Source organism: Plecotus auritus (genome assembly GCF_963455305.1).
Source record: "Plecotus auritus genome assembly, chromosome: 11".
Taxonomy (NCBI): Eukaryota; Metazoa; Chordata; class Mammalia; order Chiroptera; family Vespertilionidae; genus Plecotus; species Plecotus auritus.
The window spans coordinates 26557677-26585468 of NC_137777.1; the positions used below are offsets into that span (position 1 = coordinate 26557677).

The 27792-nt window shown below is 38.4% G+C and overlaps 1 protein-coding gene across 1 annotated transcript; it reads right to left on the minus strand.

Moving 5' to 3' along the window:
* Nucleotides 1-270: 270 nt before the first annotated feature.
* TNFRSF11B (TNF receptor superfamily member 11b) lies at nucleotides 271-27792 on the minus strand. Its single transcript, XM_080646673.1, has 5 exons — nucleotides 27671-27792; nucleotides 9506-9875; nucleotides 5520-5711; nucleotides 3199-3423; nucleotides 271-1476 (listed from the first exon to the last, which is right to left on the minus strand). The coding sequence occupies exons 1-5, from the start codon at nucleotides 27698-27700 to the stop codon at nucleotides 1088-1090; spliced, it is 1206 nt and encodes a 401-aa protein (XP_080502799.1). The 5' UTR covers nucleotides 27701-27792; the 3' UTR covers nucleotides 271-1087.

The following is a 27792-nucleotide window of genomic DNA, read 5'->3' on the forward strand; positions in this document are numbered from 1 at the left end:
CCCACCCACCCTCCCCCATCTTCCCTCTGAGATTCCACACTCTGATCCATACTTCCATGAAAGTTCTCCAGTTTTAATGTAAGAAGTGTTTTGTGAATTTGTTACAAATGAAGGTTTCTGCCCTTTTCCCCCAAATTTGCCAATAAATTGACCCAGAAATCTGCATTTTTAACAATTCCCAGATGGTCCTGGTGATATAAGAACAGAGAAAACTATAAAAACTCAGACCTATTAATATCCCATTCAAATAAAAACAAGAGGAAAAGCAATGAAAAATAATTTGAAAACTTTAATGATGTTTATACACTAAAACATAAAATCTTTTAAATAAGGTACATTCAATTTCTCAGCGCATCTAATATTCAGATAATTTACATTAAAACATTGAACAATTGCCTAAATAATGCATTTTCTATAAAATGATATCATAGCTTATATAGGTAAAATTATATTACAAAACACACCACACAGGAAGGATGGCTGTACCTATCAGGAAATGCTACAAACTTTCCATTAAAAAATATATTTTATCTCTTTCATTTGTCACAATAAACAGAATATATAAATTTTTTCTTTCTAAAATTAAGTCCACACAGTTTCCCTTTAGGATGATAATATGTACAAACCTTATATCTGAATGAATATAAATAGCAAATACTGTAATAGTGTTACAGATATATTAGTACTTTTACAGAAAAAAATGGCTTTCTGATAAAAGCCTCTAGACAGTTGAAATCTCAAAGCTATTTAAGTTAGACATTCCCATATTTAGTAAGGCACAATGGAGTCTAGTTTCTTATTTCCAGTTGAATTACTTCAAGCAGTAATAAAGGAAAACATAGTCAGTAGATACTGGACCAGATCTGTCAGTTGGATAAACTATTTGGGGTTTATTGAATTCTTTGGGGAGAAGTTCGTTCTTTCTTCATACCAAAGTTTTTTGTGTTTGCCCTGGGCCCAAATCTAGTCCTCAGTGATGAGAAAGAAATCACTGTACCCCCTCAAGTGCCTGAGAAACCTGAGAAACAGTTTACTCATCCATTGGATCTGGTCCACGGTGAGGAAACAGCCCAATGACCATTTCCCGTTATAAGCAGCTTATTTTCACTGATTGGACCTGGTTCCCTATCATTTCTAGAAATAGCTTCTGATACAGTCTGTACATGGTGAAGCTGTGAAGGAACCTGATGGTCTTTTTCAGACTCTGGGAGACCGTTTTGGGGAAGTGGTACATTTTCAAGTGCTTCAGTGCATGCATGAGGCCCTTCAGAGTGTCCTGGTCGCCGTTCTTAACCCTCCACAGGCTGAGCAGCTTCAGGATCTGCTCACCTGATGTGCAGGCCTTGGTCGTTTTCTCAATGTCTTCTGTGGTGACTTTCTTCCCTGGCAAGCTTTCCATCAAGCTGCAGAGCTGCTCAAAGGTGAGGTTCATGTGCCTGAGGTGCCGCTGCACGCTGTTTTCACAGAGGTCGATATCTGAACAGAGCAAAAGCAGAGACAGTCACACCGTGTATATTCTTCTAGTGCCACCAAACTACGCTGAGACAAAGGCAAGGGTCATCACTTTAACGATAACCGTTTCCTTTATGTTTTTGGCAGAAGTGGGGGAGACTTAAGTGGTGCTAGTTATTTCTGAGAACTGAGATGAATGTTTCTGTGTTAATGTAAGAGAATGTGGTATACATTCTAGGCATCCAACAAAGCCTTGTGAGAAGCCCTACTGTTGAAAATCACTAGTAGAAAAGTACAGATACATCATTCTCAGTTAAAAAAATTTTTTTGAGGAATTAAAACTGTAACATTTCAGAGAAACAGAAAGTATTCAAGTTAGTTATTTTGCAATATAAACTTTCATTTGTTGATATCTGACATATGTGCTGCTTTAAAAGAGTTAGTTGCTTCAAATGGTCTTTAATAAATAGCATGAGAGGGTGCCTACCACAGAGAGGAAAATTTAAAAACCGAGTAATATGAGGCCAAGGAATGTGGTGATACACACAGCCTAGAGAATATTTCCATAACGGGCTAGGACATAAACATAAGAGGGAGTAACTAATGTTTCTGTTAATGACATGAGTCATTTAGTATCTGAGCCCTAAGGCAAGTCAGTTCATCTTTCTGGGCTGAAATGTCCTGGTTTATAAAATAGGGATTTGGTTCTTTCCGATGCTAACAGTCTCTGATTCTCTACTTCTCTTTCTTTTGCTTCAAGGCTAATTATAAGTTCAAAGAATACATTTTGTCTGCTGAAAACAGAAGAAAAGTTTAGTCTTTGCACAAGTGGAACATTCAGCTGTTAAAAATGTTAGTCTCCTAGAATCCTCAGTTTCAAATGTTTGAGGCTTTTAGGGTAGGGTCAGGACTCCTCAATCATTTTACTATAGTGAAGAGGAGAATGAATTTCTCATTGACATTGTCTGACTTGTGAAAAATCTCGCTCATTTTCTTCTGACATGTCTTCTCATTGCTAATTGAATTCGGAACTCTTTCCACTGTATAACCTAAAGCTTACAGTCCACACTGTATGAAATTTATTTTTACCTTTGGATTATCTCATCATCATCATCATCATCAACACACACACATGCACACAGGCACACACACATGCACACAGAGACACTCACTTTCTAAAGGAGATTCTTTCGAAAACTGTAAAACATGGTTTTAACTAGCCCTTTTCTCCAAGAAACTCAAATACTTTACAGATCTTATCTCATTAATCCTTACAACATATGCTATTTAAATGGTAATTTTAAAATAGGCTATGTTGTGAGGATTAATGAGAAGCTATCTGTAAGGCTCTGGGAGGCTCTCTAGAGAGAATTACCAAATAAATACAACAGAGCTTCTTGGTAGAAATGCAAGGTAAGATTCAAAGTGGTTAAAGAACTTCCAGGAAGGTCAGAGAGGATGCTAATAAAACTGCTGAGGGATGTAAAGGCAGATTTCCTGAGGTCTAGCCCTGCACTTGAAATGCATTGTGGCTTCTTTATACACTCTATAAAGAACAAGGGGGACAGGTGGGGGAATTGAGAATAAAACCCTGCATGACTGCTCTAGAAACACCATCTACATCATCGTGAAAACTCCTTCATTCCAACAATAATTACAAAAAGAAAACATCATTCCCACAACTAGCCCTATGATTAAAGGGTATGTTTGATTTTGGATCGATCTGTTTATTTCAGGTTATCATACCTTGGATGATCTTCTTGACCATATCCTGGTCTTTGTTTTGATGTTTCCATAACTTCAGCAGCTGGAAGGTCTGTTCTTGTGAGCTGTGTCGTCTTTTTATCCTCTCCACACTCTCTGCATTTACTTTGGTGCCAGGCAGATTGTCCACTAGGACACTGAGCCAGTTAGGGGTGAACTTGGTAGGAACAGCAAACCTGAAGAATGCCTCCTCACACAGGGTAACATCTAAAGGAAGGTGGGAAAACCAAGATTTACTCAACAATTGGATTCCTGGAAGTCTATTGGACAAAATCCAAAATTTAAAATCCAACATAATTGAGGTTTTTTTAAAATATAATATGCTAAAATGAAAATTTTGAATCAAAATCAACCTTCTGTTGGCTGGTCTAAGTGGTAGACTGCCAATCCAACTGGGCTTATGTCCTTTCTAATGTTCTTTTAGAGTATTTTGGGGGAGAAAGTTTAATAAGTATTTAATAAGAACTTAATATTGCTATAAACAATTATAGTAAAAATTGTATGATTTAATGTAAATATTAACATTCTGTTAAAGGTGTTCCTAGAGCCCACAGAATACTTTGTGATAAGGGCCAAAACAAATATAAGCATTGCTTTGAAAGGGGCTTGAAAGTAATCTGGAATAGTGTATTATTTTCTGTATATACGCAAATACATAGTTTACCTTTGAGAATAAGAATATATGTAAATATATAAGCATGTATTACATGAGAAAAAAAGTCACACACAGACAAAAAACAACAACATGTCATTTAAAAAAGAGGTGCAATGGCCTGAATGTCTGGGTAGGGTCAGTATATCCCAGGGTTAAGAGTTTATCTTTGGATGCATCAGGCCTAAGTTTGAATCCTGGCCCTGCCATTCATGTCCTATATTAAACTTGAGCAAACTTAACTGTGTTTTCGTAAAGATTAAAGCTCAATAGCAAAGAATCTGGAAGATAGTAAGTATTCAATGAATGACAAAAATAAAAATTTAAATGTATTAAAGAGAATGATAAAGTTAGAAGTCACTCCTCTTACTATCCCTTCCTTTATTCCATTTTTAGATAAGAAAGTAGAACAGCTAAATGATTTGTCTAAGATTTTGATTACAGTGAAAATATGTTGGGACTGGGTTGGAATCTTAGGCGACCCTGCTAGCAGTTCTCAACCTGTGGGTCGTGACCCACAGGTTAAGAACCACTGCTGTAGAGCCTAAGACCATCGGAAAACACAGATATTTACATTATGATTCATTAACAGTAGCAAAATTACAGTTATGAAGTAGCAACGAAAATAATTTTATGGTTGGGGGTCACCACAACATGAGGAACTGTATTAAAGGGTCGCGGCATTAAAAAGGTTGAGAACCACTGAAATAGATGCTTGGGAGAGTCAAGCCAGTTCGTGACATTAGCTAAATGCTAAAAGCAGATTATCCTTGGTGTAATGAGTCCTCGGTAGAAGGTGTGAGATTAGTCTAGTGTAGTGGTCAGCAAACTCATTAGTCAACAGAGCCAAATATCAATAGTACAACGATTGAAATTTCTTTTGAGAGCCAAATTTTTTAAACTCAAACTTCTTCTAATGCCACTTCTTCAAAATAGACTCGCCCGGGCCATGGTATTTTGTGGAAGAGCCACACTCAAGGGGCCAAAGAGCCGCATGTAGCTCGCGAGCCGCGGTTTGCCAACCACTAGTCTAGTGGTAGGAGTGACAGGGAGAGGACACCAATCTGATTAGTGACATCACTGACATGGGATGCATTCAGATAACTTGAGCTCAGAGGTAGTGACCCTTCCTGAATAAAAAGTTCAGGACAAGATGAACTTGGAACTTCTATGTAATGGACACAGCATTACCATAGGTAACAAAGCCAGTTTTACATTTCTAATGTGTAATCAATTACATCATTGTGCTTCTTAGTTGCCAGTTTATACTTCAGCTAAGAATACAGGTATTTTTAAAAGTGATAAAAATGGATAGCAAAAAAATTCCGCAATTTGGACTCTGCTCATTGAGCCTCAGACATAATCTTTATACCACCCTTTCTCCATGGGTAAAATTTGAGTCAAGTATAAAAGGAAAAATTTCAGGGTTTAGAGCACGATCTATGAGAGATGAAGACTCTTTGAAGGACTTTGAGTTGTGGCTTTAGCAAGAATAAGACTATTCTCCATTAGAGAATAGTCTTATAGTCTTAGAATAGAACTGATTAAAATTCAAGAAAGGGAAAATATGAGTTTGACTAAGAAGGTGGCCAAAGGGTCTTGTACTCAACTCAGAGGTGGCATGAAGGCTGATACTCTGATTGATAATTACCTATTCCACATCTGTGCGTCAAGTCACTGTTTCCGGAACATATATTGTCATGTGTTGCATTTCCTTTCTGAGTCAGAAGGAGACCGAATGCACTGCAGTTGGTGTGTTTTCTACAGGGTGCTTTAGAGGACGTCTCATTGGAGAAGAACCCATCTGGACATCTTTTGCAAACCGTATTTCGCTCTGGGGATCCTACAGAAAATATCAAACCATTTAGCACCTTCTTCTCAAATACTTTCATAGCAGATACCCACTTAACAAAGTTTTAGAAAGACTTTTCACTTCGTTTTAACTGCTATGTTGCTGTTTTTACTATTAATACTGTCCCAAACTTCAGGCATTCTCATTTTTCACTTCATTACACAGACAGAACAAAACTACAGTTAGCCCCTTAGGCCGTCTCCCCTCCCAGTAATACAAACACAAGTTTGTTTTCTGTTACCCACAAAACATTTCCAAAATGTGAAAGGGAAGGAAAGAAGGGAGGGTGTTCATTAGTCCTGTGTGAGCTACAATGGCATTAGGTCTCGTTGTCCACATATTCTTCACACAATTATCCTGGAAAAGCATCCAGATAGCCTTGTGTAACTGCTGTGATATCATTCTCCAAAAGCATACCCATTGACTACTGCATCGTTAAATTCTAATCGGTCGCTATCAAAGTTCTTTCTTTCCTGAATCATAATTGTGAAGCAGCTCATAAGTATGCTAACCTTGAGAAGTAAAAATTTACAGCATTATAATAAACTCTTGAAGGTGGCAATAAAGTTGGCCACTGACTCAAAAGCATAAGTCTGCAGTTAAGCTACACAGTAAATGGAAGATGATATACCGTTTGCTTAAACTGTTGAGTTTTAAGAGTCTGGTTGTTAAAATTTCAGGGAAGGGTGACTGCAAGGGCATCTTATTTCATGGTGGAAAAATACTTGACAAATTTGGAGAAATCACGGGTAGGCAAACTTGAATCAGTCAACTACTAAAGATGCTATTAACTGAATACCTTCAAACCCTTGACTCTATCATTCATGGATAAATCATACATTACAGTGCATTTGCATATGAAAATACCTCCATCTAGTGTAAGCTAGTTGAACAGATTTAGACTTCAATGTTGTAATGTGGCTTTTACAGGCCAATTCTGGCTTAAGCGAGATAACAAATGTGAATGGGATAAATGAAGCTGTGGGAAGTTAATAAACTTCAGTTATTAAAAATTTGAACCTCCCACTTCGTATCAAATCCAGAGGTGGGGGGAAAGAGCAAAGTGGTTTGGTTCTCATTTTATCTCTTGCTTCTTCCAAAGGGATTAATGATGCAATGACCAGTAAAAATGATGAAGGGCTGGCAGAAAAAAAGAGGAGGTGGGAAACCACAGGCAGAAAACCGTCACATATTAAATGCCACCTCCAGCGTTGCAGTGACAACATCTTAGGAACCAACTTACAAAGAAAGCTGATCTTTTAAAAAAGTACTTTCTTACTGTATTGATCTTTTTAAACGGCATGCAACTCCACACCAAATTCTACAATATCCTAAGTCAGTGGTCGGCAAACTCATTAGTCAACAGAGCCAAATATCAACAGTACAATGATTGAAATTTCTTTTGAGAACCAAATTTTTTAAACTTAAACTTCTTCTAACGCCACTTCTTCAAAATAGACTCGCCCAGGCCGTGGTATTTTGTGGAAGAGCCACACTCAAGGTGCCAAAGAGCCGCATGTGGCTCGCGAGCCGCAGTTTGCCGACCACGGTCCTAAGTGAAGGTATTTGGGCAGAGAGTCCATGGTATTCTTTCGTTGCTAATATTCTGGAAATAAGTGGACTTGGACACCTGGATCCAAGTTTCCCTTTGCCAACTGCCAAGTGTTCTGGAGAGCCAACTGCACAAAGAACAACGTGTCATTCTTCACATACACATTGACGGGTTGGGTCTTTGCATGCATCTCAGTGAGAAAGTCATCGGTACAAGCCATTCTCTCAGGTAGCTTAGCCTTTAAAGTTCTTTAACAAAAGAAATCCAAGAATGACAGACGTAAAGTTTCTCAATGTCTTCGGAGTCTTTATATAATGACCTTGCTGAATAGGACTTCCCTCTTTTATAACTGATAGAACTTTTTACCAAGAAAGATTTAGCCATCTAAGTAAAAAAGTTTGTCTTATTAATACCAGTGGAAACATACAAAGTATAATCAGCCAGGCCAATGCCAAATGTCATAATGATGAGAGGAGTTCTGTTCTACTGTTGAGAATTTCACCAGGCTGGCCCCTGGTACTGACATAGGAATTATAAGACGAACAGATAGAATGAAGTAAATAAAATTCAGAGACAATCTGACTTCAAAACAATGACAGAAAGGAAGGGTTAATAAATATTTCTTAGGATAACATTGCGTAATTCTTCCTTCTCTTTGGGCTGGAAACTCTTATTGTCCGTGAGGAACATGAAGTGAGAGGTAAATAAGCCCACGGTGGTACTAGCTTACTTCATTCTACAAACAGATTTCTATGCTTCTGTGAGAAAAATCCTTGCTATTTCCATTATTTTATCAAATCTTTCTAATTTCCAAGCTGCCTAGTCCCTTCATTAATATTTCTACATATTCAACGTACTGAATTGAATTAAATGGATTTGCTTTTGTTGGATTGGCTTTTCCCTTCTACAACTTGGCTTAGCTTTTGAGTCCCAAAGTATCATCCAATAAAAAGTAGGAAGTGTTACCAATTTCTCCCTCAAATACTCATACTAGAGGTACTTTAAGGAGCCATCATGCAGTTTGCACCTTCTGTGATTAATTTTACAAGATTCACAACTTAGGAAACAATAGATTTAAATATTTGAATATGCTTACTTTGTATTTGTCATCTAATCATTTAAACTCTGTATATCACAACTTTTGAAAGTTAAAATAGTTTCAAATAATTAGCTCCTCAACCAGTGGTTGTCAACCAGGGGCAATTCTGCCATCAGGAGACAATTGGTAATGTCTGGAGACCTTTTTTTATTGTAACCACTGGGGGAGGAGCATCTAGTGACTAGAGACCAGGGATGCTGCTAAACACTCTAAACCACACAGGAGAGCTACACACGGAAGGAATTATCCAGCCCTAAATATCAGTGGTGTAGAGGCTGGGAAATATGATTTCTAACTGAGTAATCAGAATTTGTACTGATTACTACTTCCTCCAGAAATTAAGTGAATTACTCTTCATTTTCCCAAGCTATGAGACTACACTGACGCTTCATGAATGTGGTAGGGAAAAAAAATGTGAGTTGCAGCTTTAAAAGATTCAGTGCACACTGGCCTTAACCTATGCTGTTCAAAATGCAAAGAGAAAGTATTTTGTTTGTAGACAAGTACTTACTCTTGGCTTGACAATCTGTTTTGTCTAAGATAAAGAATAAGCTCATCGGTGAGATACTGCTGCAGTCTTTATCCTCCCAGACACTCAACTCCCATGCCAAAGGAAGAACTAGCTTCATTTTTTATAATGAAATTCATTTCCCCTAGCCATTCTCATTTTTTGCATAATTAATTATAACTGCTCATTGTTAGCACTGCAGAGCCTCATCAATATCAGCATAATTACTCTCTTGGTATCAATTAAGATTTCTGATGTTTGTCAAAAAGCACTGCAGTTTGAAGCTGTCCATGCTGAAGTGAAACATAGAGGTATCTATCAGCTATAAACAGTGCAACTCAGAGTGTGTCCCTTTAAAAAAGCAATCCATCATGCATCTCATTAGAGAGCAATTTGCTGCATTTGAGATTTGTCACTAAATCGCCCTGGAGCAGCAGAATATTCCTCTGAGAAATGGTCGTTTGGCAGCAATCCAGACACATAGTACATATCTAGCAGGTTCCATTACCTTTGCAATTTGCTATCCTTAATATCATCAGACAAAAGTGTTCCCTTAAACTTCCCCTACTACTTGACTTTGTACAATCCTAATCACTTTGGCAGCGTGTTGGAAAGCTGATGCATACCAACTTGCAGAACTCCGAAGCCAGGGGGGCAGCTCCTGTGCTTCAAGCAGAACTCCACCTCGAGGTAGCGCCCTTCTTCGCATTCGCACACACGGTTGTGGGTGCGGTTGCACTCCTGCTTGACATACTGCAGCTCTTTGCACGCTGCGTTGCAGTACAGACACTCGTCACTGGTGTGCCAGGTGTTTGTGTAGTAGTTGTCAGGACAAGGGGCACACACGGTCTTCCGCCTTGCTGTGCAGTGCTGTTTTAAGTAGGTGCCAGGGGGACATTTGTCACACATCAGCTGGCGAGAGGTTTCTGGGTCATAGTGAAGGTACTTTGGGGGAAATATTTCTTGGGTGGTCCATTTAATGGAGATGTCCAGGAACTAGAAGAAAGGAAAGAGTGGCGATGTCAGCATGGAAATAGGGTGGTTCTTTTGTGCAAAGGCATCACAAGAATCAAAGGGTCCTTTACGAACTTCCTACCTGCTGAGCAGCACAACAAAGTAAGTTCCGAGGCCACAATTCTTGCCTCTATTCGCTTAATCTCAAAGACCAAGATGGGGCTGGCAGCACATCTATATTAAGTAAATTCAGCTCATAGATCACCGGAGTAGAAAGCTTATCAGAATAGAAATTATTACAACTAGCTGTATCACTAAATAACCCCCTTGGCCTCAAAGACACTGTATCTCCCTGGCCTTCATGATTTTCTCTAGATGATTGAGTTGGATGAACTAGTGGTTCTCAGAAGAGCATACCACACCTCTTCTAAAACTTATTGATTCCAAACATATAGTAAGTAAAGAAGTGGAGAAGTACAAAAGTTTGTATCATGACATCAACAGTCATCTTGATCATTCATTCATTCATTCCACAGATATGCATTGAATGCCTATCAGGAATGTACTAGGGAGATGCTGATGAGTAAGGCATGGTCCCTGTCCCCATAGAGCTTGCAATCCACTGGAAAGAGTCCTAGAATGTTAAGACTGATGTTTCCTCCAGAACATCAATGGCCCAGTCTTGACTGTCACAGGTCAATTGTGTCTAGAAAACGAAATGACTACCTCTCTTCTGGGAAAAACTTCAGAGAGTAGGTAGGGTTTCATAAGTACCCATACATGTGGCAGGAAGAATTCTGTGTAGCAAAAAAAAAAAAAAAAAAAAGAGGATTTTTCAAGCTTGGGAGGGCAGCTCCAACTAAGCGGTCCGTCTTGTATTTTAGACCTCACAGGGTCTTCTAGGGAGCATTGACATAGCTCAGAAGGAACAGTGTTCTTTGTATGTAGGGGATGGTTTGTTTGCTTTTTATTATTTGTTTTTGGAAAAGAGATCAACACTGACTATTTTCATGCTTTTGGGAGGTGGCAGTCCAAACACAATAAATTTTTCCAAACTCTTTTTTGCAGAACTCAGGAAATGTCACAGAAACCCCTTGACCCAGGAAAAGCATGCCTAGCTGAGGAAACAGCACTCCCTGTGGAATTAGAGAGACAAAGGTAAAGAATGGCCCCTTTTTTTTTTTTTTTTTTTTTATAAGCATTTGGGCATTTTAATCTGAGTAATTTCATTCACTTCTCATTGCAACACCACAAGCATCAGGGCTGACTGGACTGATATCAGCTGACAAACTGGAAGAAGAGGACAAAGTGTCTCACGTAGGGCCATGCACCTTTTATCCAGGAGGCATTTTCAGAGTGCTGAGATGTTAAAGACTCCTAGCCAACGAAACATAGAGTGCAGTGCAAAATGGGGTGACACCTCATAACCTGAGGTTTACTGAGGAAAATGTTCTTAAATTGTCCCTTCCTTCCTTCCTTCCTTCCTTCCTTCCTTCCTTCCTTCCTTCCTTCCTTCCTTCCTTCCTCTTTATTTTAAATTTAAAAATTTTTAACATTGACACTATTGTACTAGATGTCCCCAACCCCACCCCCTCCCCCTTTGTCCACCTCTACAGCCCCGGCTCCCCATCCCTTGGCCCTGGCTCCCCCTCCCTTGGCCTTCAGCACCAATTGTCCAAGTCCATGGGGTGTGCACATATGTTCTTTAGCTAATCCCTTCACCTCTCTACTCAGTCACCTCTCCCTGCCCCCCACTTCCCCGCCTCTCCTCTGGCACCTGCCAGTCTGTTCCATGTATCCATGTTTCCAGTTCTATTTTGTTCATCATCTTATTTTGTTCATTAGAGTCCACATATTAGTGACATTAGTGATATCAGAAGGTATTTGTCTTTCTCTAAAGGTCTTATTTTGCTTAGCATAATGCTCTTCAGGTCCATCTATGCTGTTGCAAAAGGTAAGAGTTCCTTTTTTTTCTTGGCTCATTTGGAGTGGGTGGACATTAGAAGAAAGAAATGAACCAGAACCGTGTGAAAGTACTGGTTTGCTCCTAATCTTTCAGAAATAGATTGAATCTATTCATTAACTGAATACCCACGGAATACCAGGCACTGTAGAAGGAAGGAACATAGCATATGGTGATGCACAAAACTAAGATGGTCTGTGCCTTCAGGAGCTCATAGTCTAGCGAGGAGGCAGACAGCAGAGGAGAAATAATTACAAATAATGATCAGTTTTAAAAGAAACAAAGCAAGATGGAATGACTTTGCTGCTTCTTGATCATTTGAATATGTTCTATAATGTATGGCTACGTCTTCTTTCAAGGCCCCTTGTGTAGATTGGACTCAAATATTTCTAAAATACTCAATGTTAGGAAATAAAATTTTCCTGGTGCAACTTGTAAAGACAAGGCAAGCAATGAGAGATGCTTTGTTCTCTTGCTGTTCACTTCTGAAGGATCTGTTTCTTTCAGAACACTAGTCTTGCATGCTACTGCTGAGTGAGCCCCATCCTGGTAGGGCTGGCAGTCCTGAGACCTTCCCCAGCCCAGCTTCCCATTATTCCCCCTTTCCCATTTCAGCACAGTGGTTCAGCTGTGCCCACTTATTCAGTGCCTACTCTCCTCCCTCACCAAGAAGTGATGAGGATGGGATGGGAAAACCCCACAGATGGTGCCTGTGTTCCTCACTGGAAGGAGCCACGTAAACGCAAGATCAGACCAAGAATGCTGACTCAATTTGTATTTTTCTAGGCAATTGGACATGACACTATTGGTTTCCTGAAACCATGCTTTGGAAATTAGTTACCATTTCTTCAAAATACGGAGAAGTTGAGGTAAAAGGAATCCACAGAGAAAAAGATAAATAAGTTTTACTTAAGAATTCGAGAGCAATTGTATTATTGAAGGCAGTTTCTCTAAGGCTATTGGATAGAATTATCCTATATATTTTAAAAAATAGGAAAGCCTGGAGGGACTGCAGACTTGTTTTCAGTAAGTTGCATGGGGACTCTGTGTTTCATTTGAAAAATTTCCACTTTGGTAAAAAGACAGAACTCTGTGTGGCCAAAATTGGATGTTTAGGTCTCAGTCTCTGGTTAGCCCCAATTCCCACATAAAATTTCTGGAACCAGTTACTGTACAGAGGACGGGGAAGATTAATAGAATGCTTCAACAGTTCTCTCTCTTACTTCCTTTTGCATTTCCTGAAAATGCAATGAAAAAGATGCCCTAGGAAGACAGGCTGCCTTAATATTGCCTTTATCCCCCCCCCCCTTTTTAAATTTCTTTGATTAAGGTGTTACATATGTGTCCTTCTTCCCCCATTACCCCCCATCCCCTCCCCTCATGCCCTCACCCCCCTGTTGTCTGTGTCCATTGGTTAGGCCCATATGCATGCATACAAGTCCTTTGGTTGATCTCTCCCCCTTACCCCCACCCTCCCCTACCTTCCCTCTGAGGTTTGATGGTCTGATCGATGTTTCTCTGTCTCTGGAGCTGTTTTTGTTCATCAGTTTATATTGTTCATTATATTCCACAAATGAGTGAGATCATGTGATGCTTATCTTTCTCTGACTGGCTTATTTCACTTAGCATAATTATCCCCTTTGCCAGCTGTTAGTACTGATAAGAATTAAAAAATTTTTTTCTGTGTAAATTGCATAACCACTGAGGAGCAACTGCAAAAGCCAGGACATGTGCATAGGTGTGTAATAATAATTAGCAGAGGCAGAATTCAAACCCAGAGCATGTGGCACAGAATACTATTTTTTGGCCAAATCCTTTAACATTTACCAAATGCTCTCACATATGCTATAGCCTTCATGCAGTCCAAAAGTAGCCCTCAGGTGCTAATTTTTCATGTAGACTCAAGAGCATAGAGTTAGGAGATCATGAAAGTTAGAAGATCAACCAAAGCCTTTCTAGTCCTTGACTTTTCTTTCTTTGTGCTAAGAGAGCTTTTGTCCAAAGCTACTGAGAAGGACATTTCTCAGATAAGTAACTTGACTATAGCACGCTACTGGTGCATGCTTCTTCATAAAGCACAAGAGGAGAATACACTTCCTCCAGCAAGTTTATTTTTTTATTATGCAATGCAGCCAACCCCATACTACTGGGCTCGCCCTCTGGCATGTAGAACCGTGAGTGACCCAGTGGGTTTCCATTTATGGAAAATTCATTAAAAGAGCCCACGCAAAGCTTGAAATAACTACTTGGTTTGGGAGTTCCTTTTTGTGATCCCTCGTCATGATCTTTGCCGCAGAAAACTGAGGACCATCCAGAGTTAGGTAAACTTTTGGTCAGTTGGGAAACCATGCCATTTTATAGTTCATCTTGGCCAAAAAAAAAAAAAAAAAAAAAAAAAAAGAAAGAAAGAAACATTCAGGATATATAGCATGGTGAGTTTCCTAAAGAGCTCTTGCAGTATGAACTATAAAGCTTATTTAAAGAAAAACAACTTTTTTCCCCAATATCTTATATCAAAGCCTCCTTCAGAATAGAATGGGACATTTTTAATGAGTTTATGAGATAAAGCAATGTTTGTTGTGAGTAGCTTTAGGCTACATCTATAGGACTTTATTCATTCACTCATTCATTCTTCACTTTTCATTCATTTGATAAATATGCAGTGAGTGCCTAAGAAAACACACACACACAGAAAGAACCATTTTTCCTATGGAGGTTAGTTTATTTGATTTTCTACAGTCTTAGAGTGTAGTGGCTCCTTTGTATTTTCCTCTATTCCTTAAATAACTCATTTATTCAGCAAACACTTATTGAAACAATTACTATGCTTTAGAAATACTGCTAAGCAATGGAGTTGAATAAGTTAATGTTCCTGTTTCATAGGAACATTCATCTAAAAGCTCAACCTGATGTTAAATACTCATAAATCACTGCAAAACAGTTGGTTGCAGAAGGAAAGAGAAAGAGAATCAAGAAAAGACTCAACAGAGAAACAGGTCAGAAATGAGGAGGGGCTGATGTGAAACACTAGTAATGGAGGAAAGGAAGGATAGATATGATCTGTTGGCTGACTGCATGGGGAAGAGGGACTAGAATGAGCAATTGAATATCATGCCCACGAATTCTAACCATTAGGTATGTGGTATTGCCATTAACTAGTGACAGAAGAAGGAGGAGACAATTATAGAGAACGAAAATGAATTTAGTTTGGAACATCTTCCATCCATGAGGCTCAAATGGACATATGTACTAGGAATTCAGGACATAAATGCAGCTAAGATCACAGCTTTTAGGGGCTTTTAGGGTTATAATCATGTAAATGAGTCTAGAGGCAAAAAAATCAGATGGCATTACCCAAGGATATTGTATACAAGCAAAAAAGACAAAAATGTTAACCCTTGGGACTCATAAATATTTGCAAGATGGGATAAAAAAAGAGAATGTTAAAAAAAAAAAAGTAGGGATATCACAGAGAGTTTCAAAAATGCTAAAGGGATAATGAATAATCTAAAAAGTGCATTGCATGGCAATTAATTAGATTAATGTGAATCAACAAAAACACTTTCAGTTTGGAACCAGCATCTAGACTATGTATCCCAGGGTTCCAAACCCAGTTAGACCCTGGGCCACTATCTTACCTCCAAAATGAGAATAATTCTTAGTTTACCTCTCCTTGTACAACTGTTATATTTTAGATGAGTAAAGGGACATTAAGTAAACTTGATAAAGAATAAGGTCCCAGAAAAGTATGAGGCACTGTTATACATGCTAATTACACAGGATGTGAAAAATGGGAGACATTTTGAATCAGACACATTTCTGGAAGTATTTTCAAGTTCCTTGTCCAGTAAGAAGTAACACGCCTAAAATGTGGCTTAAGTTGATTTTCTGCCCTGTCCTTAATTGTCTCCAGGAAAAGCATCTCTGATGTGTTTTTAACATCAGCTTCGGTGTCTTCCCAACTGGTATCATTTTCTTGGTGTTGGTCAAATGCTTCAAGGCAGTTCCATGGGTTTCCTTAGAGAGCCTCATACATCTTAGATGCTTAGCATAGTGTCCTACACATAGCAAGTATTCATGATAGCTAATGTGATTTTATTCAGTTCAACAGATATAGTGAATGAGTATCTACTATGTGTAAGTAGGATCATTGATGATTATATAGATGCAGATAAATATCCACATTAAAGGATATGTGAGCAAGGACAAGCACAAAAACTGCTATTTTCTCATCTGTAAAACCACAGTGATGACAATCAGCCTAAAGGAAGACTTTTTTAAAACATTTTTCATTTTGCACAAACTCTTCCATTTGTATTTAGCTTCCATTCCACAGGAGAATGTGTGAAAAAAAAAAAAAAGCAGGTTGTTCATTTGAGAGGTTTATCTGCTCCTACCAGTTCCCAACCTGAGGGTTTACCACTGCTTAATACTTTCCACAACAGCCAGTTGCTTGGCTGAGGATTATGCCTGTAGGTAGAAAGTAAGAACAGATGAATTAAATCTGTTCATCTACACAGAACTGATTTGCTCCCAACAGCTTTTGCTAGGCAAAGAGGGGAAAGAAAACACAAGCAATTATGATTTATTAGATGAATCACTGAGCCAAATTCTACACTATTTTGCTTTCCTTTGGGCTGAAGAACTGTCTCCAAGTAAAACTTAACTTTAAAATGTGATTTTTTGGGGTTCCCTTCAGACTTTTCCTTTAGTTGTTTGAAGGCTTTTACATTAATTAGCAGTAGCTATTTATTTTTGGCATCAACCAGAATTGTCAGGGCATATTTGTTTATGATGCTTTCGGTGCTTCAGGGGTGTTACAGACAATTAACATTTGACAGATTAATAAATAAAGGGGGAAAATCTCTGGAAAAAAAAAAGAACTTGTAATGCAGGTAAACACTTAAAACTTTCCAACGGATGTATGTAGAAATCTCTACATATTTTGGCTCCCAGATCTTAACATTTCTTCTCTTGGGCTTCTGTTAATCACCAGATTTGAGATATAACATCAATTCTAAAAACTTCAACTCAACAGCAAGGTTGGTTGCAATTTTTCTTATAATTATGTCCATTCAGGCCCACTTGAAAAGCACATGGTGGAATCACAACCGTTTTCCATCTATAGTTCCTGGTATTTGGGGCTCAGAATTGGCAATGCATTTAATATGCCAATTTTAAAATTCCATTTTATTTCTACAGTGTTTTCCTTTGAAGATAGTACCTGGATCACAACATCTTATGAATCTCTTTTGGTTGCTAATAACCTGGATTAAAGCTCAATCAATATATGGTCAAGGACAGCTGGTCAAAATTAGAAAAGAAAAACCATGGTGCTTGTGAAATGGAATAGAAATTAGAAGTAGAAATGAAATAGAACAGCATTCGATTTAAGCATGTAGACATTTACTCTGTGCCTATAACAGGTGAAACACCATACTAGAAGCACTGTGTGTAGTGAATAATAATAATAATAATAATAATAATAATAGAGAGAGAGAGAGAGAGAGAGAGAGAGAGAGAGAGATTTGTTGTTCAAGTTATTTCTGCATCCATTAGTTGTTTCCTGTATGTGTCCTGAGCAGAGATCAAATCTGCAACCAACTGAGGGATGACTCTCTAACCAACTGAACTACCCAGCTAGGGCCCCCTCCAGACATCTTTGAGGAGATAGGATTAGCCCATTTTATAGATGAAGAAACTGATTTTCAGAGAAGGTGAGTAATTTGGTAAAGGCCAGAGAGCTAGTGCACATTCCAGCTGAGATTCAACTCCACTCTAAGCCTTTAATAACTGACTCACCCCCCTGGGGACTTACATTCTTATGAAGGAGAGAGGCATATAAATGATCAACTACATTGTAAAATTCAATAAGATCTATCTTCTCTCTGTCTATCTATTGATCTAGCGTGAATGAAAAAATGGAGCTGTGGAATAAAATCTGACAAGCTCAGGGGGCACATGGCAGGCCTGAAAAGCTTACTGAGCAAAAGTAACCACACATGATGGACTAATCAGAAATCCCCAACTGGGCAGGCCATGGCAGTAGTCATGTCTCAGGCTTATAGCTCCCTCAGGCTTATAGAAGGTCAGTTTACCTTTAGTGAGCCCTTTCCATTGTTCTTATTCACCCAGGATAACATACCTTTGAAATGTCAGAGTAATTTTCTTTTCTAGACTCCTCTAAGGCACAACTTTAGGCACCAGAGCACGAGACCACAGAACCCCTTATGTTGTTCCCCTCGTACTGTCTCGTCATCATGCTGTGTTATTACCTATCTTGTACCCAACAATGTAAAAGAAGTGTGTGCGTCTTCTTTTGCTTTTGATCAATCCTAGAGATTTCCCTTGTTTTGCTTCCTCTCACCTTCTTAATCTACCACCAGTGAATTTCATGTACCTTCCTTAGGTTTTTCTTATGATTCTAAATGCATAAAAGGGACTACAAAACCGCCATTCTTCTGAGCATTTTCTCAATCCATTGAGATTGTGTTTCTGGGCTTGTCCTCAAAATTTTGCTCAAATAAACTCTTATCAAACTTTTCTATAGGCTGGGCATTCTTTTGTTGACTCTATCTATCTCTATCTATCTATGTATCTATGTATGTATCTATGTATGTATGTATGTATGTATCTATCTATCTATCTATCTATCTATCTATCTATCTATCTATCTATCCATCCATCCTGGTGAATAAATTCTTCTCTCTGCCCTGAAATACAGTTAGTTCACACAGCCTTTCTGGAAGATGGTCCTGTGAGATTGAGCAAATAGCTACACTTTACACATAGCAGCTTCTCAGTCATGCACCCCCTCGAATCTCCTTTCTTTTCTGCCTTACACTTCTTTGGCTCACTCTTGCTTCCCTAGGATTGCACTTTCTAACGAGGTACTAACACATAAGTGCTTGCCTCTGGCTCTGTTCCCTAAGGAATCTGGGCTTAGAACTAAGTCCAATAAAAAGGCCCAGGCATTTAATTTCAAAACAATCAAAACCATGGTGACCCCTGGAGCAGAAGGAGAGAAAAGGAATGAAAATACATTGGCATTGTGTTGTCCAGGGATCTGGCCCTCTGGGGTCCCATTCTGAGGTGTGCTTAACCCCAGCAGAGAGAACTCTGGGTTGAAAGCACCCACAGAGACTCTGCTCTGATTTATGGGTATTTTTCACTGGACTCAGTAACTAGATCTAAGCTCCTGTAGGGCAGAAAAAAACTTAGCTAGTTAACCAATCTTAGGGAAAACTACTCAGTTTTCTCATTCATAAAATAGATACTAATCTCTGCATGATAGGATTTTTGTAAAAGTTACGTGAATCATTTGTGTGTGACTTTCATATATTCTAAGAATGGTGTCTCTTTGTTTTACCATTTCCTCCTTTTGGCTCTGTTTACGTGGGTAGAAGCTGTCCTGATGAAAGACAGAGATGAGTGTACCTCTATAAAGGAAGGGTCAGTTGGAAGCAATGAAAAGGAAAAGCATGATCCCTGTCTATTTACTCTCCCAGAATAGTGTGTTTGGTTTAGAGTCTGTTGTTTAAGTATCTGCTTACCTTCTCATTTTGAAGGCCAGCTAAACTCTTAAGTAATCTCAGTTCCCTAAATTTTGAATTTTTAGCATCAGAACAGGTTCTTGCACATGACTCCTGCTAACAATACCTTTGAAGGAAAAGGAGTTTAAATTGATCTTCTAAAACCATAGATTTGAGTCACTTGTGATTTTGAAGTGCTCTTGGCAGTTACTGTCCCTCAATGATCAGAGATATGACTGGGGTTTGGCTACTGTATAAGTCAAGACTGGCTGAGTTTTATGCTGCGCTACTAACTTGAAAATCTCAGTGGCCTAAAAATAACTAAGGTTTACCTCTCACTCATGCTACATTCCTAGTGGGTCCACTGAAAGCTGTTAGCATTGTCCTCTGTCCAGGACTTAGGCTGAGACAGCAACTAATATCTGGAATATGGCTGGATTGTTGTGGAGGAGGGAAAGAGAAAAAAAATGTTGGGGGGTCACATATTGGCCATTAAGCGCGCTAACTCAGATGTGACTTATTGGCCAGAACTGTTCACACCACACCACCCGCCTTCCCCACCTGAAGGAAGCCAGGAGGTACAATCCTAGCAAGTTTCTGGAAGGGAGGAGAAATGAGAACAATTTACAAACAGCATTAACAACTGCATCATTGCTCAATAAACATCATTCATACTCTTAATTGACCTTTATTTTAGCACAATCTAGTTATTTTTTTTTCTTTTCACCAAGCATTAAAATAAGAGACAGGAGTGTGGGAGCAGAGGTTTCTGTCTATCAGCCAGGTGAAGTACTTGGTGTAGTAGTTAATGGCCATGACAACCTACTCATTATCATGCTTATTCTGCCTGAAGGATTGACATTTATCCTAAAGAAAGGTATACAATTGTCAAGTGCTCCCTTGTGAATATAAATTCAAAGAAAATTCTGCTCAATGATAATAAGGAGATTGCTAGTGACCATAATTATACCTCTGCATTAAGTTCTGAGGGAATATCTTGGACCTTCTAACTAAATGGAATATAAGACATAGGTACATTAATGACATTAATGACTCTGTGTATACTAGCTAAAGACAACAAGGACTTATTTCAGGGTGGGAAAATAGTTCTTAGTTTCAAAGAACAATCTCTGATCCTAAAACAAGTCCTGCTACTTAAAAGTAAGTGGCATTTTGAAAGCTGCTTCCTCTTGTGATCTCATTGACTTAAACAGAATTTCTTATACATGAAACCAGCTAAGCAGAAGAAACTTTGACAATTGCAACAAAATAAATTAAAACAAAACAAAATAAGACATTCCTTTAGGAATAAGTATATTTGATTTAAATATATATTCTAAAACTTTAATATTAAATAATAAAGTATTTAAATACAAATACTTATTTAAATACTTATTATTTAAATAAGTTCATTTGATTTTTGCATGTTTGGAATAGTAAATAATACACAGTATGATCAATCTTTTTCAAATTCTTTTTTTCAGTGACAGAGCTGAAAACTGAAAAAGCCTTCCACATACACCTGGTCCAACACCCCTATTTTAGAGATGAGTAATAAGACGCAAATAAGTGGAGTCACAGACTAGACCTTAGAGTCTAAAGCAAAACTGAAAAATGAGATCCCTTGCCTCTTGTCTGCTGTTGCAGAGGTCTTATTGTCAGTATGTCCCACAGATGAATTCCTCAATTACTTTTTGTTTTGGTGGTGGTGGTGGCAATTAATGGTAGGGGGAACTTTCTAAGGAATAGGGCCATGATATCTATATTTTCTAAGAATAAAAGAAATAGTTTTCTGAAACAAAATAACATTACTGTGTGGCAAGAGAATTGAGGTTTTTGGATCAAAGACCAGAAAAGAAAATTGAATTTACTAAAGGCAGTCACAAAGCTTAGATGAATTACTGTCTTACTTTAAATCTAAATTCATCTTGACACCTATTTTTCTATTTTAGAGTTGATTATTTAAGAGGCACTTACAGAAAGTGCTTCCAAGGTACAGACTAAATTGAAGTGAAAATCCTAAGGCTATTCTTTTTTATTTTTATAGAAGATGCTTCAAGGAAGTTAAACAATGTTTTCACAGTATTAAAACTATAATTTTGGAGATAGAATTTTTATTTAAATCACAATAAGAGGTAATGAATCAAGCCCATTAGGAGCACATTACCTTTTTTAGAAGAGCTTCAGGAATGACATTGCATTTCCTTCTGCATCTTCTACCCATTTATGGTCAGGCTGACTCAGTTGCTTCTGTGAAATTGGGGTGAAAAAAAATCTACCCGACACCTGGGAAGTTATGTCACCTTGTCGTTGGGGAAAACCATTTTAGTGTGTCTGTAGACTGTTCTGGCCTTTGGGACATTAATTTAGAGAGGCCAGGTAAATGCGAGAGGGAGCGGGTACCACACAACTTCTTACCTAATGTGTTGTAACCCTATTCTTATCCCTTACAACTGTCTAAAAGAATTCTTTTTTTAGACATTCTATGCTAGTTACCCCAAAATATTCTGTGGTAGTGAGTTCCAAAAACTAATTACATGTCACATAAAAATACTGTCCTTGTATCTATTTCAAGTTGGCCATACCTCACTCTTTCTTCTTGCACAGATAGTTTACAGATGTTGCTAGGATTTCCGATCCACTGGTTCCTGCTATTGTGGGTTGCTGTTTTATTTTGATTTTTGTTTTCTTTTCCAAACATGGCTGCTATTATTGTTCATATTTGCATTTTGTTTACCAGACTATCAGTATCAGAAATGTGCTCTGGACCAGCTTCCTTCTCTCCTCTCTTGTCATGTATAATCATCCTTCCCTCAGGGCTTTCAAAGCCCACTCTATGTTGATAACCTAGAATTTTTATCTCCAGCTTGGATTCTACCAAGATCCAAAAAAAATTTTTTTTAATCTAAGTGCCTACTTGATATCTCCGTTTTACAAACACATAAAATATATCAAAACCAAAACTGAGCATCCATGCCTGAATCAACCAGATGGGACAATCAGAACACAGGTTTGACGGAGCTTAGGCAGCACCTCTGAGGGCCAATATATGAATCTAGTTATTCTTTGTTTTCTCACTTCAGAATGGGTCTTCATGAACTTCACAGTAAAAATGTACAAAAAATATTTAAATATCCGTCAGATGGTTAGGGTGTTATATTTATATCTTGAAAAAGATCAAAGCCAACATTAGAATGTTAAGTCTCAGGCAGTAAACTAAATTGTGTGGGAACATCCATGGAAACTGCTGGTAGGTTATACAACACACTAACAAATCTCGCCATACCTCCTTTGATTCAGCAAACACTTAGTGTCAGGTACTGTGAAGACCTGGGGTGGGGGGTGTGGTATAAATATGAAGAAGATGGAAATCAATATTTGCAAAGAGCTCGTACTTGGTTTGCTATAGGAATGGCACTATCCCCTGAAAGTTCTGCAAATTTGTGGGGGGATTTCTGTTGTTAGAGGGTTGTATTTTGCTAGGTGTCCTGAATGATCAAGACTAAGCCCATGTTACCCTGGGCAAGTAGCTCACCTGGTTAGAGCATCATCCCCATACGCTAAGGTTGCAGGTTTGATCCAGTCAGAGTACATACAAAAATCAACCAACGAATACATAAATAAGTGGAAATAAAAGGAACAACAAATTGATGTTTCCCTATCTATCTATCATCTATCTATCTATCTATCTAATCTTTTCCCCAATTCCTATTTCTCTAAAATAAATTTTAAAAAATGAGCCCATGTCCCACACACTTTCAAATGTCCTATTTACAAACCTGTTTCTCATTAACTGAGCTTAGATTCCAATTCCATTTTAGATAGACACAAACTGGTTTTTGCATGCTTTCTATAAATACTGAATTTTCCCAAAATTCAACAACATAAAATTTGATAGAAGCTACTTTCGTTTTGTTTAAAACTTTAGCAAGATTTTTTCATCATCTCAGAAAATCATAGCATGGAAGCCAACGCTGATCATGGCTTTGAGCCTCAGTGAGGCACATGCTCCAGTCTTTGTTGCTAATGGTCTGTTCATGGCAATTGTACATAAAGCTGCCAACAGATCACTATTTCATGTGTCTTCTAGTGAAGCTTATTTTATAAATTACTGTCCTTTTATTTCTCCTTTATGATATAGTTACGCTGGTATAGTGAGTTTCAAAAATTATGTATATGGGTAAAATATGTGCACTCTAAATTTCATTTCAGAAGGGCAAGGAAGTTGTTACAAAGGATTTACTTTAAAAGTCCTTGGAAGAAGTTTAATATGATTGAGAACTACTGTCCTCCGAGGTAACATAAATATACAAATTCACTGATAAACTTGGCATCTCTGCTCTATAGTAACAACATAAGGCACATTAAGGCAAGCATCCTTAGTCAAGGCCTTGAGTAATACAAACACGAGTCTTTTTTCTCAATCTGCTTCCCAGTCCTTTTTTTTTTTTGGCTAAAGGAAATGCTGCTGGTTAATGAGATGCTAATGGGAATAATGCTTTTCACAGAAAGCTTTCAGAAAAGGGAACTTGCAGGCAGGGGGCTGAGGGTTGCTTGAAGCAAAACCCAGGAGGCAAGTCAGTGACTAGGAGAGTAAGAATATTTGAATGTGTGTTTAGTGTTCCCTTGATAGACACTGTCATAGCTCCCCTTCTAGACCAATGTGGATAAAACTTCTGGCACAGAATGCCTTCTTCCGAACCCGTGGAATTTGACAACTGTGGTTTAAGCCTAAGAAGTAAAATTAAAGACCACATTGAAATTAGGAATTGTACTGAAGGTTGCTAGGAGACAGAGGCCAGGAAGTTTGCTAGGGACAGGGATCAGGGCTTTTTTGAACTGAGTATATGTCAGATTCTCCTAGAAACTTCACAGGGACATTCTCTTAAAATAAATAAATAAACAAAGTTATAGGCTAGAGAAACATGCACACACTCAAGAGGGGTGTGTGGGCGGGGGGGAAGAGAAGGGGGAGAAAACCAAAGTAAACAACCACAAAACAACCAAAAATCTGAAAGAGTATTATACTAAAGGAGGATCAAAGATCAGGCCGTTGTTCTTGTTCTGAGAAAAGGCATCTACTATCCCCTCCCCCTTTCCTGCCTCCCCCAAGTCCTGTTATCATTAATTCAGAGCTTGGCACTGAGAAGGCCAACTGATAATTCTGGCACTTATGATGGAACGTTTCAGCCACCAGGTAAAATCTAGGCTGAGGTCGGGATGTTCCCAGTGGTCCCAGGGCAACCATGAAAGAAATGACTTGGTGATGTGACTGCCTTACCTTGCAGAGGTTCTCTGCTGACTTCATTAGTGCACATTCCAGAAAGCCCAGAACCATGGCAGTGACCTCAGTGATCACATCCCCTCACGGCTGCCTACCAGCATACCCTCAGTTCTCATAAAGGAGTCTAGAACTCTACTTTGCCACAGAATTCTATTTTTCCTACTTCTTAGGTTTTAGGACACCTTGATTTTATCTCCAGCAATGAAACATTCTACTCCTCCTTCAAGGTAATGGTTAGTGGCCCTTAGAGCATCATCAACACTTCATATACACAATTCACTGAATGCTAGAAGCTGGGATTAGTATAAAGCCACAGCTTTATGTGGTCATATAGCATGCATGCATTGTCATCATCTCTATTTTCCAGAAGTGAAATCTAAAATTCAAAAGAGATGTGACTTGCCTGCTGTAATTTATCAAGTGGTGGTACTGGCATTTCATTTGGGTCCACCTGATAACCACCACATTGCAACTCCCCTTATAAGTCCTGGAGGGCAGGATCTTTTATATTCCCAAGTCGCCCGGCACTTCCCCATTTGTTACTTTCATTGCCTGTATAATTACTTGTCCAATATCTGCTTCTCCATTAGGCTGTGAGGTGCATGGGCACAGAAAGGGTACCCACCTTGTTTTACCCCTGTCCCTAGTGGCCAGTGGCATGCCTGGTACAAAGTATTAAATTTCTGTCATGCTTCCAGATCCTAGAATTGCACCTCAGTATTTGCAAAAGGGTAATTGGGCTCTTTAGACGTAAGTACCAACTATCCATTTCCAATCATTTATAAAATACAGTCAATCTCAAAAACTACAGAAAGGGAAAGGGAAGACTTTTCTTTTATTTAAGGTATTTATTATGTTCAAGACACAAAGTTTTCTCTTCTAATTATGTTATACCATCTATAATTAATATTATCTACATATATGTCTATCTTCCTATACAGACCACATATAAAACATTTATCTACATATTATTTATGAACACATTAGTAGGTGTATATGGGGTGTCCCAAAAAAATGTGAACACACTTTGAATAATTATTAATTCCAATGTGTTAAATCTGAAAAGAAAGAAACATTAATTGGGCTATCCGCTGTTCAGTATATATACATTTTTTGGTACACTGTGTATATAAATATATGCATGAGGATGTTAATTATTTGAGATGAAGACAATAAAAAATGGATATAATTTAGTGGATATTCTGAAATTTAAGTAATTGACAATATCTATGTCATTAATTAAATCTTTAACAGGATATTAAATGCTAGGAAAAATAAAAGTGTCCTCATATTAATAGCAGGATTACTTATACTAGTAGCCAAAAAGTAGAATGAGAAAATCAATTGTGGTGTGCCCATACAATGGAATACTATGCAGCAATAAAAATGGACAAACTACTGTACACCCAACAATGGAGATGGTCTCATAATAAAACTTTAAGTGAAAGTAGCCAGACATTAAAAAAAAAAAAAAAGTGCATATGGTCCATTTATGTAAAGTTCAAACACAAGCAAAACTCATCTATGGTGTTCGAAGTCAGAATATTGATTACTCAGTCCCTGGACATAATAGTGATGGGGAGAAAGCCCAGGAAGCTTCTGGGGTAACATAGTGTTGCTTGATCTGGGTGCTAACTCACAAGTGTTCACTTTGAAAAACTTCATTAGGCATTATGACTTGTATAATTCTCGCTGTGTGTTGTATTTTAATAAAGGTTTACTTTTAAAAAGTTTCCCATCGTATCCATATTGGTGGATATAAATATATGGCGGTAGCTAAAATTAGCATACCTTTATGTGGACTCCTGACCAACCTACCTTTTCTTTAGTAACTTTGCTATTTATTTACTTATTTATTTATTTATATTTGTGTATCCCCGAAACTAATTGGAAGACATCTTAGGGTTCCATTCACTGTAGGTTGGATGTTGAAATGCAAGCATTCACGCGAACAGATTCAAAAACAATATGTAGCTCAAATATAGGTTTTCCTAACTTTTTGTGAATGTCTGATTCATACCTTAATCTATTCCTCACTTTAGTGACATAAAGGAAGTGAATCACAGTCATAGAATAGTCTTCAAATCTTATTAACTTAACTAGTCAAATATCTAATTTTTTTAAGGAGCTAAATCAAGTCACAGAAATTCCATTTTTCTCCAAATAGTATGTTAAAATTAACTTTTAGCCCTATATAGTGCTCAATTTCAATTATTTAAATATACTTAGAACGTAATTAACATTAGCCCACCAATATTTCCCCCATTATATTGGAATTGAGGACTGGAATATGCCATTTCCAATAATAAAATTATATTAAAATGTTAAATTTCACAGTTAAGAAGTATGTGTGTGTGTGTGTGTGTGTGTGTGTGAACTTTTCTTTTATGCCAATTATTCAAAATTTGCCATAACATTTGCTTAAGTGGAGAATGCGACTAATGTTCTGTCATATAACTGTATCCAAAGTTTATTCTAATTATAATAGTTTTCAATAGACTGACATATCCTTCCAGCTTACTCTGATTCTAAGGGACTACTTTATTGGTAATAATAAGAATGGCCACGTTATAAGCAAAGATGGTATGAACTACATGAGGGCGTTAATTATTTGGGATGAAGACAGTAATTAAAGTGGGTAAAAGTCATTCAAATACGAAAGGTCTAGAGCTACTCTCTCTTCTCCATAACCCAGCAGGAACTTTCCAGGGTAAAGGGACGCCCTAGAAGCATGGTTAGCTTAAAAGAGGTCTCCTGTTCCAAACTGACCCACAGTCTCTCCGGAGAGAGGGAGGGAGTTGAGCTTCGACCTCATCCATCCGCGGAGAGGTACAGAAGTCAGGAGACAGGCAGCCACCCCAGGTGCCAGGGTCCGGGGAGGTACAGTAGTCAGGAGACAGGCAGCCACCCCAGGTGCCAGGGTCCGGGGAGGTACAGAAGTCAGGAGACAGGCAGCCACCCCAGGTGCCAGGGTCCGGGGAGGTACAGAAGTCAGGAGACAGGCAGCCACCCCAGGTGCCAGGGTCTCGGCACCGGCTTCCCCGGGCCAGGGACTTACCATGAGCGCGCAGCACAGCAACTTGTTCATTGTGGTCCCCGGGAAACCTCAGGCGCTGGGTGGCGGCAGCGGGGCGAGCGCTTCGGTGCGTCTCCGCAGCCCGCGCAGTCATCACGTTATAT